The sequence below is a fragment of the Odontesthes bonariensis genome, chromosome 12 (assembly GCF_027942865.1).
Source record: "Odontesthes bonariensis isolate fOdoBon6 chromosome 12, fOdoBon6.hap1, whole genome shotgun sequence".
In the NCBI taxonomy this organism is placed as follows: Eukaryota; Metazoa; Chordata; class Actinopteri; order Atheriniformes; family Atherinopsidae; genus Odontesthes; species Odontesthes bonariensis.
In genome coordinates, this window is record NC_134517.1 from 19,688,553 (window position 1) to 19,699,336 (window position 10,784).

General features: G+C 41.5%; 1 protein-coding gene across 1 annotated transcript; it reads left to right on the top strand.

Annotated features, from left to right (window-relative positions):
* Nucleotides 1-1,090: 1,090 nt before the first annotated feature.
* Nucleotides 1,091-8,599, top strand: klhl6 (kelch-like family member 6). Its single transcript, XM_075478693.1, has 7 exons — nt 1,091-1,513; nt 1,591-1,756; nt 4,391-4,840; nt 4,983-5,220; nt 5,785-5,987; nt 6,145-6,358; nt 8,148-8,599. Exons 1-7 carry the CDS (start codon nt 1,257-1,259, stop codon nt 8,444-8,446), a joined length of 1,827 nt encoding a protein of 608 aa, XP_075334808.1. The 5' UTR covers nt 1,091-1,256; the 3' UTR covers nt 8,447-8,599.
* The last annotated feature ends 2,185 nt before the right edge of the window (nt 8,600-10,784 follow it).

Below are 10,784 nucleotides of genomic sequence, written 5' to 3' on the forward strand. Positions count from 1 at the left end.
CCAGCTCTGAGGTCTTTACACTGGCTGCCTGTCCATCAGAGAATAGACTTTAAAGTTCTGATGCTGGTCTATAAAGCTCTGAATGGTCTGGGACCAGAATACCTCAGTGACCTCCTGACCCAGTATGAACCTTCCAGACCCCTCAGGTCATCTGGATCTGGTCTTCCATCAGTTCCCCGAGTCAGAACCAGACATGGAGAAGCTGCGTTCAGCTTCTATGCTCCACATGTCTGGAACAAACTCCCAGAAAGCCTCAGATCAGCTGAAACACTCAGTGTATTTAAGTCCAGGTTGAAGACACACTTATTTTCAGCTGTATTTGAATAAAGCACCAAATCTGAAGCTTGAGTTTCAAAACTTAATCACATTTTAACTACTGATTTTATCTGATTCTATCTATTGTTCTTATTTCGTTCTTTTTCGTTTAAAATTTAAATTATGCTTTTTACTTCTACTGTTTTAATGTATCTGTAAAGCACTTTGAATCGCCTTGTAGTTGAATGGTGCTGTACAAATAAACGTGCCTTGCCTGCCTTGCCTAAAACTGTTAAGACGAAGCAATTTTAGATAGGAATCACCGTGATTTTACTGCTTATGACATTGTGCTCTCTTTCAACCTCCCTTGGAGTGTTCACCGGCCAAAATGGTTTTGCTCAAGTGCATGTCAGATATGCTAACAAGGGGAGTGCATCATCGCATCTTTAGTATCTGCTAGTTCGGGATAAACAGGTTGCCTCCTACACACAAGTCTGGCTCTCTCAGTTATTATTAGCTCTGTCCCACTCAGGTGTCAGCGTGATGGAGTGATGTAAGACAGCCAAACAGGAGAGAAGTTCAGAAGAACATAAGAACAAGCTGCATGCATTAAAACACATCCACATCAAACAGGTTAGGCTGCCGAGACGTTTCATTTCCAGTGTTCTCCCTTTGTTTTGGTCTTCTGCGGGAGACCTGACATCAGTGTTCTTGAGAAAAGAGGAGAAGTAAGTAACCCACGGCAAAATGTACTCATCACACAAAGAGGAAGTGTTTCAGAGACAAACTTTGCTACACACGCGTGTTCCACACACAACAGGAATAGGAAGTATGAAAGAGGACAGGAAAAAAAACAAATCCTCGTCTCAAAGCGACTGAACTGTTGTTTGCGTGAACCACAAAGACGTGCTTTCTTTCTCTTTATCAGTGCAGGTGCTTCTAACGCAGCTGCCTGCTGTTCTGAGCAGAGTTGAGTTTCTGAAGGCTTTTTAGTGCAAACGATGAGTGACTCACTGGAGAGAACGACAGAATGTCCCTTGTCGCCTCCCGGAGAGGAGTCCAGTCTAAATGAGGATAAAGAGAATGTAGCAGACTTAAGTGAGTTATGCTGGCAAGATGGAGGTCTACCAGTGGAGCTGCAGAGAGGGATGGAGAGCCTGCGAGTGAACAAAGAACTGACCGACGTGACCCTGTGTGTTCAGGGACACAGCTTCCACTGCCACAGAGCCATTCTTGCTGCTGCCAGTCAATACTTCAGGTAAAAATAATCTCCCATTTTCTTACTCTGTTGTGAAGAGGTTGCTCGTTTTACTCAGCCGATGCATTTCCACACAGGGCCATGTTTTGCAGTGGTCTCAAGGAGAGTCACGAGGAGTGTGTTGAAATAAAAGGGGTTGACAGCGGGACGATGCGCTCTCTCCTGGAGTATACATACACCAGCAGAGCCCTGCTCACACATTCCAATGTCCAGGGAATACTCGAGGCTGCCAGTCAGTTTCAGGTAAAACTGTTCGAATTTTATGGCGTGTGAAAATGTTTCTCTCGCACAACTGTCCCCTGCATCATGTAGAGTTTCTTGTCGATTGTGACAATATCAGCACCGATCTGAAACCTGTTGGCGTCATAAGACTACAAGACAAGGCAAAAGCTTGTGAAAACTGTTAATTACCAAAGGGAGCAGTTTTTGATTTGATGCTTACATGAGAAAAAGTAAGTAAGTCAAGTTTATTTATACAGGCACCTTTCTTGGATAACAATCACCAAGTGCTTCATCGTAAATACATATCTTCTGTGTAAAGACTCCAAAACTAAAGCGTACGTATAGACCTTTTGAGTAGATTAACTAGGTTTTATCAAGTTGGGTTTTAAAGGAAAAAGAAAGTCTACCAATTCAGACTCAAGCCATTTAGCACACACACGCTGCATCAAGGCAGTCGCTCCATGACACTGAGCTGAATGCAACGAGCAGCTAAATGTGGAAAAAACATGAATTCACATCCAGAAAGGCAAACTCACGAACATAACTGTATTTAAACTCCTCCAATTGTTTTATCTTTACACCTCACACAGTTTTCTCACTGTTCTGAGGAACAAGTGTCTCATTAAGTAAGAAATTAGTCGCTCTAAGAGGGAAGTGAAAGTTGGCCAGTTGTTTACACTTTGGATCAGTTTTCCATACAAGCTTAAATTAACTACACAGCTGTGTCACACAGCAGAGGAGGCAGGTGTTTGTTTTCTTGTGCTTCTCTTTTTTTTTTTGCAAAAAGCTATTTTAGAGTTACATTTTGAAGACAGATGTCTGAGGCTTTTTATGGTTGATTCTTCCTAAATATTATCTTTTGGAGCCGTGACCAGCTGTAAATATAATTAAATCAGGTTACAATTACGTTTGAAAAGGCCCTGTGTAACTTCACCGTTTAATTTTCTTTTTTCTTCAAGCAAATCTTCAAGCAGTTGTCAAGTGCACCCGTGTAAACCCTGTGGACATTCATCACTTCATACTGGCCAACATTCACAGTCTCTTTGTTGAAACTGCTTTGCAAACATTACAGTGAGGCTTCAGCGCTAAGTTCCAAGTCAGTCTGATATTTACCGCCACAGTTTCAGCTCCTTTTAGTGCAAAATCCCATCGTCCTCTCTGCCTCGTATTGGGAGTTGTTCGGTTTGATAAAAAAAAATAATTCTCATACATTTTTGAAAGGTAGTTACTTTACCCTTAATCACTCAGAACCCTGTTTCCACTAAATAAAAAAGACTGTCTGAAAAACAAATTTATTTATTTATTTCATACTATTAAGGATTCAGAGAATTGCAATTGAATTGCTGTGATTAAAAACACGACACGGCTCTGTAGTGGAAATCCCTGCATGGGCTCAGGGACACTTTCGAAAACTACTGCCATGTTCTCTCTGCCTCAGCTCTTTTAAAATGGCTGAAGTGAAGTAGAAAACCTGTCCTGTGGGCTGATCGATTAACACTTAAATCATGAGTGCATCAGTGGCCATCTGGTTCGTTATCACCATTCAGTTTAAGAGACAGCATCCGTGATAGTATGATGGTGGGTTAGAGGACGTGGCACGGGTCATTTTCACATCTGTGAAGGCGCCATTTCTACTGAACAGTATATACAGGTTTAAGGGCAAGATATGCTGCCATCAAGTAATTTGGAAATGGAAAATAGGTCATCAGCTGTTGAGTGGCTGAAGTTCTAAATCAAACCAGAATGGGAAAACATTGTAAAACTACAAACACTTAGTGAGGCAGCACAGACGTAAATGTAATCCTGTCTTGACTCTTTCTAAATGTATTGCTGATATTGATTTAAGAAGAATCCACAATGAGCTTCTATTTGAAATATGTATAGCTATGTATAAATATTTTTAAAAAAAAAATTGTACACTGATCTGGCTGAGAAAAAAAGCTTTTATTTTTATTTTTCAGGGGTTCCAAGCATTGCTCTTTCACTGAAGAGCTTGCCTGGCACTAATGTGACAGTGATGTATGTCTGGTCTGTTGTAATAATTTGCAGTCAAGAGCAGCATTCACATTGTTGTGAGGCTGATATTTAAATGGCAAATAGGCTGTATCTATGTAGCACTTTACTTTTGATCACTGAAAGCCCTTTTTGCACTACAAACTACATTCACCCATTCACAGACACACTCACATGACACTTTTTAGCTAATACAGTGTTACAAGCTACACTGTGCCTTTTTCTCTATCACACACAATCACACAATGATGGATGCTATGGAGGCAACCTAGTGCTCAAAACCAGATTAACCGTCTGAATGGCAGAAGACCACTCTTCCACCTGAGCTACAGCCAACCCTTCCTTTTTCTTGGGCCTGACGATAAAGACAGGGAGACTGAGTGTATTTCAGCATTCTTCCCTTTTATCCATAAAGTTAAACGTGAGATGGGCAAGGATGTACTTCAGGTGAATTATTTTGAAAGGACTTGAAAACTGGACACAGGGCTGCGCATTGGACAGGCTTTAGGAAGGGAACTCTTCGCAGTGCGGACTGAATGTTGTCTTTGGGAAATCCAAGTAAAGCTAATCAGTCTTATGCATGTTTAGTATCTCTACCAGCTAAAAGTGACAGTAATTCATGCATGTTTTTGTCTGTTTTAGTTCTTGCGTGTGGTAGATGCATGTGCTAGCTTTCTGAGCAAGTCTATGCAACTAGAGAGCTGTATTGGGATCCTGAACCTGGCTGACAGTCACGCTCTGCCAGCCCTGAGGACTGTGGCACAGGACTACATCACCTCTAAGTTCTCTCAGGTGGTCCAGCAGCAGGACTTTCTGGAGCTGCCAGCAGAGTCTCTGGAGACCATCTTGAAGAGGGACGACCTTGATGTGAAGTTTGAGGAGTATGTTTTTGAAGCGCTGATGTCCTGGTTGAGAGCTCGGCGGGATGAACGCAATCCATTACTGGTCAGGTTGCTTTCACATGTGAGACTGCCTTTGTTGGAGCCGGCATACTTTGTGGAAAAAGTGGAGACAGATGAGCTGATACGTGGCTGCAGTGAAGCTTTTCCTTTGTTGCAAGAGGCCCGCACCTACCACCTCTCAGGCAGGGAGGTCAGTACACAGGGGAGGCCCAGAAGTGACCCAAGATCCTTTAATCTTAGATAGTGTTTTATGAGATTTTGTGTCATTATTGTTGATTTAAAAACGTGAGGACCTTGCTGCAATTTCACGAACTACTTACATGGTTTCACAGGTCGTCTCAGAGCGAACCAAACCACGTGTGCAGTTCTTTCTCTCAGAAGTCTTCTTGATCATTGGAGGCTGCACTAAAGATGAACGCTTTGTTTCCACTGTCACCTGCTTGGACCCCCTGAGACGCAGCCGGCTTGAAGTCGCCAAACTGCCAATGACAGAGGCGGAGGATGAGTCCCAAAACAAAAAATGGGTGGAGTTTGCTTGTATCACCTTCCACAATGAAGTGTACATATCTGGTGAGTGAAGAAATTCAATTTGAAATTGAAAGCTTGCCAACATGTAAAGTTGACTTTTTATGGTGTAAATGAAAGTGAAAATTATCTGATGATTATTCATCTGCCAAGTTATGGTTGCTATGTGTTTCTCTCACTGATTATTCGTTATTTTTGAATCAGTATTATGTAGGCACTTCTATGTCCTGGGTTGTCTTCATTGTTTCTTAGCTTCACTGGCATTCAAATGCAATGTTTGATGTGGCAAATTTAGAGTATAGAACTGAGCAAAAACAACAGGAAGATGTGGCGTCATCTGCGTTACAGTTACTGTGGTTTTAGGTGTTTCCCATCTAAGGAACTGACGCTTTCACCTTTGGTTGCTTTAACTGCTCTGGAACATGTACACTGGAGGTGTTGAGATGAAGTCATGGGACTTTACATGCTTAATCAGAATGGTAGCTCTGTGGTCCACCGCACAGCACCAGCACAGTGATTGTTTGGCCCTTTGTGACACATCAGTGCTTAGAAATGAAAGTTTATCTGTCTGGAAGGTGACTGCTTCCTCAAATGATTTTGTCGCTGTAGGGGGTAAAGAGACGCAGCACGAAGTTTGGAAATACAACGGTGCCCTGGACAAGTGGATCCAAATTGAGTCCCTGTCAACTGGGCGCTGGAGACACAAGATGGCGGTACATGGTGGAAAGGTGTACGCACTGGGCGGATTTGATGGAGTTCAGAGACTCGCTAGCGTAGAGGCCTATGATCCTTTTCACAATCGTTGGACGCAGGTACTTCTGCTTGCAACTTCACATTTCCCTAATGTCACTCAAAGTTGCTAAATTTCCATTTAATGTGATTGTGAGTTTGTGCAAGAAGAAATGTCTCTGAACTATTGTAACATATGCATCCTTCATTTTAGTTGTATGTCTTGCCCCTTTACTGCAGGTGACACCCCTTGCAGTAGGTGTTAGCTCCTTTGCTGCAGCAAGCTTTGACAAATGGATCTATGTGATTGGTGGCGGACCAAATGGAAAACTAGCCACTGATAAGGTTCAATGCTGGAAACCAGGAACAGACAGCTGGGAACTACGGACACCTATTCCCATTGAAACTAAATGCACAAATGCTGTCACATTCAATAACTGCATCTATATAGTTGGTAAGTTGGAGGAGGTGCTTGTGTTTTCCACGAGCCATTGATTTGCTCATCATTTGATCCCTGATTCGTTTTAAAATAGGTCTTTGACAATCTATCTAATGGTTAAATCGAGAAAATCATTTGTTTGTTTTTTTCTAAAATGATATGCAATTGAAAATAATTTACAGTTAGGTTAACTGGTGACAGGTCAGTACCATGACTGAGTAAAAAGAAAAGGGCATTTAAGAGGAGTTTTTAGAAGTAAAAATGGGTAAGGATTTACTCCTTTGTTAAAGAATACCTGGGTGAATAGTTCAACAGTATGAGTAAAGTTTCTCAAGGTAAAAAAATATCATCATTAATTACTATACATGAGATACTGTAGAAATACACATATGCAAGGGACAAGTGTGTATATAAATAAATCCTTTTATTTTTTATGTGGAAATGATGGACTATTTTAAAGAGGAGAGGGATGTTCCAGCTTGTTAACAATGCACAGTTCAAAAGCCAGCATCCATGATGATATGGTGGGTGTACTGGTGCACAAGGCATGGGTAACGTGCACATCTTTAAAAGGCACCATTAATATCCACTTAAACTGTTTTTCAAGGAAGGTCTATATTTCAGCAAGACAATGGGCCAATTCAAATTCCCTCCCCTGGCACTACCGTTCAGAGGTGCAGAGGAAAGTTTCCCTATTCCTGTCGAGAAAGTTGTTATGGTTATCTTGCCATCAAAGCGGCCATCAAGCCCCCAATTAAAGGGCTTTATGATCATTCCTCCTTTGTGCCTAAATGAAAAGGGGAACAGGTATACCTTACCTCAGCAAAATGAAAAAGAGGAAGAGGAATTGAGCAATGATCAACCCACACAAACATGCATGTATTACAAAGACTATAGCTCTGTAGTGAAACAGTCAAAGTGCAAAATTGTCTTGCCTACGAATCGACCTTAAATCCAGTCAAAACATTTGACATATGATAAAACGAGGTCCGGATCTACTACTACTCCTACTACTGGAAAGATTACCTTTTTAAACTTCAGTAACTGGTGTTTAAAGGAGAAGAGCTGATGTTTCTTTTTAAACGTGGAACTGGAACTGCAATCAAATTTAAAATGAGCACATATTCAGAAGAAATGACAAGGATCATTTCTCAGTTTCAACCTTTGATATGCAGTTTGACGTTGCACAGTGTTCAACTAAAGATAGGATTTGAAAATTGTTGCATTCTGTTTTCTTTTCCGTTTTACTTTTACAATATGCCAAGTTTTGTGTGGAGTTGTTGGTTGACATTTACTGGGGTGCATCATGCAAGTGAATCTATGGTATTTGTACTGAAAAATATCCATGGAATTAAGTAGTTTCATAATCAAAATACTAAACATTAACATGGAACATTTTCCATCATTATCTTTGTATCTCTTATTTTTATATGGTAATTAGATTTTGATTAACGCCCTTGGAGTTTTACTTCTAATGTAATAAGTATTGCATGACTTGACTTGGAATTATATACATTTCATATGTTTAAAATAGCATACTGTCTTTCAAGCATTTAAATACGTTATATATCTAGCTTCCATCGATGCATATGAGGCTTTAAACCCAAAATGAGAAGACAGCAATGCCAAAGAAGTACTTTAGGCCCTAACTTACATAAGGACAGCTAACATTAGACACGTCAATGAGCTCCAGTTGAAAAAGTCATTTAAGTTGGAGAACTTGTGTTTTTCAAGAATGGAGTCTTTTTCATTAGCTATTTTCCAAATGATAACGGTCACTGTCAACTCTTCTTTGCGGTTCCAGGTGGTGCAATGCACGCCATGTACTGCTACTCCCCTTTGTCCGACTCCTGGTGCATTGTGACCCGTCTGGGGGAGAGGGCAAGTTGCGCCATTGCCGCCTGCAACAACAAACTTTTCATCACAGGGGGAAGGGACAACAAGAACCAAGTGATCTCCACAGTGATGTGCTGGGACGTCGCGCGAGGAGTGTTGACGGAGGAGTGCGTTTTACCAATGGGAGTGTCGCACCACGGCAGTGTGACACTGATGAAGTCCTACACGCACGTGCACAAAATAACGCCTCCGTCGGAGTGCCGGTGACACAGGCCCCTTCGAACCGGACTTTATTGTCGCAGGGAAATTGTTTTTTTTGTGCTAATTTTATGCTCATTAGCCAGGTTTGTACCGATGTAAGCACACGAAACTTTTGGTAAATGTGATGTTTTACTGAACTCTAATTTTTTATTATTAAATTGAAGAAAAAAAAAGAAAAATGTTTTCGTTTTCCTCCTCTTTCTCTAAGCTTCCCTCGCTCAAAGGGGGGAAATGAACCTAACGTGGTTAAATGTTAAATGAAATCAGGTTAAAAACAAGGTTTCGATTTCTGTGCACGCACTGCCACCAAGTGGTGAAAGAAAGTAAAGTTGGGTGTGCTGAAAACATCCACTCCAAAACATCAACTCTTACCTAAAACTAATATTGACGCAGCTACTTTCGCCTATTTCAACTTCCGAAAGTATTTGGTGTAACAAAAGCGCTGTTACAGAGGACCTTGTATCTTTTTGCGTTCTTTCTTTTACAGTTTTTCTCAGTCGCTTTTGGACAATTCTCAGATCAGAGTTGCAATTCTCAAAACTACGTGTTCAATTGGCACATCATTGTGTCACTTGTGTACATCAAACAAGCAGTTTCTCATTTCTTTCAGCAAGTTGCCAATGCTTTGGCACATCCATGCACATGATTATGTACAATTATCTGCTGTTTCCTACGTTATCAATTGCTTTTGTCATGTTGATCAAAATGTATTGTACAGGTCTCTGTTGAATAGTCTCACCCCCCACAACATTAAGGCATTAGTTCATCGTATAGGTCTTTAGATGCAAAATGGTTGAACAAGTTGTCATAATATGTCAAGCATATTTCTATACATTTCCATTAGACTTTTGTTCAAAATCTGTCCTGAATTGGTAAATTGATCCCAGGTGAATGTTGACTTTCTCTAACGACCAATCAACTGACAAATATATATAAAGCTCGAGCACAACACAATGTTTCAATGTCTGACAATGGAAGGAATTAGACGGGGCCAACAGCGAAGAGGAAGAGGAAGAGGAAGAGGAAGAGGAAGAGGAAGAGGAAGAGGAAGAGGAAGAGGAAGAGGAGTGAGGTTGCGTGGCTGCGTGGCGGTGTGGCGGAGGAGTTGGGAGGCAGAGCAGAGGAAGAGGCAGAAGAGGCCGAGGACATATGCGCGTTCCAGATGAGATCAGATCCACGCCACCCTTGTGGACCATGTTCTCAATCATGGGCTTACAATGGCAGAGGCTGGTCGAAGGGTGCAGCTAAATGTTGGCAGAACAACTGTGTCCTCAATCGTTCAGACTTTTTGTCGAGAGAACAGGTATGTAATCCAACAATAGGCACTGTTCTGTAATGCTTCATACAATGTAACAGTATTTCACATTACAGTAAGTATACTTCATACAGTGACATTTTATCTTATTCAATTTTGTGTTTTGCATTGCTATATTGTTTCCACATAGGACTGCAAAACAACTTCACAGGGGTGGCAGAGGGCCCCTTTTCACACCTGAACAGGAGGAGGCCATTTGCACCATGGTTATAGAGAACAATGCCATAAGACTTAGGGAGACACAGAGTGCCATTATAGAGGACAACAACATCTTTGCAAACATCCAAACAGTCAGCATCTCAACAATTGACAAGGTACTGAAAAGACAACAAATGCATATGAAACAGCTGTACACTGTTCCCTTTGAAAGAGTGAAGGAGCTGCGCTACCATTATGTACAGGTAAAACATGTATGAGCATACAGTAGCCGTACTTCACAGTACAACATTGCATAGTGATATACAGTACAGTAAGTGTGACCTTTACACATTTGCTATGGCTGTAGAAAAGAAGATGCAAAATGTGCTGTATACATTTGATGTAACCTTATCAAAATGAAAATCCATGTAACTCATAAAACTAATTTTGTGTATTCTGGATATAGCGTATAATGGAACTGGAAGCAAGCGAGCCACCGCACAGCTTCATCTACATGGATGAGGCTGGCTTCAACCTCACAAAACGCAGAAGGCGTGGGCGAAATGTCATCGGGCACAGAGCGACAGTTGATGTGCCAGGCCAACCGGGCGGGAACATAACAATGGGTGCTGCCATCTCAGAAAATGGTGTGCTAACGCATATTCCCCTTATTGGTCCATATAACACAGAGCGTCTAGTCACCTTTTTAGACGCTCTTTACAGGGATCTCATCCCTGAACATGAGAGGTCAGATTGGAGATGACTTGCCAAAGCATGTGGTAATTTGTGACAATGTCAGCTTCCATCGCTCAAACATCGTCAGGCAATGGTTTGCAGCTCACAATAGGATGCTGATGGAGTTCCTCCCACCCTACTCCCCATTCCTTAACC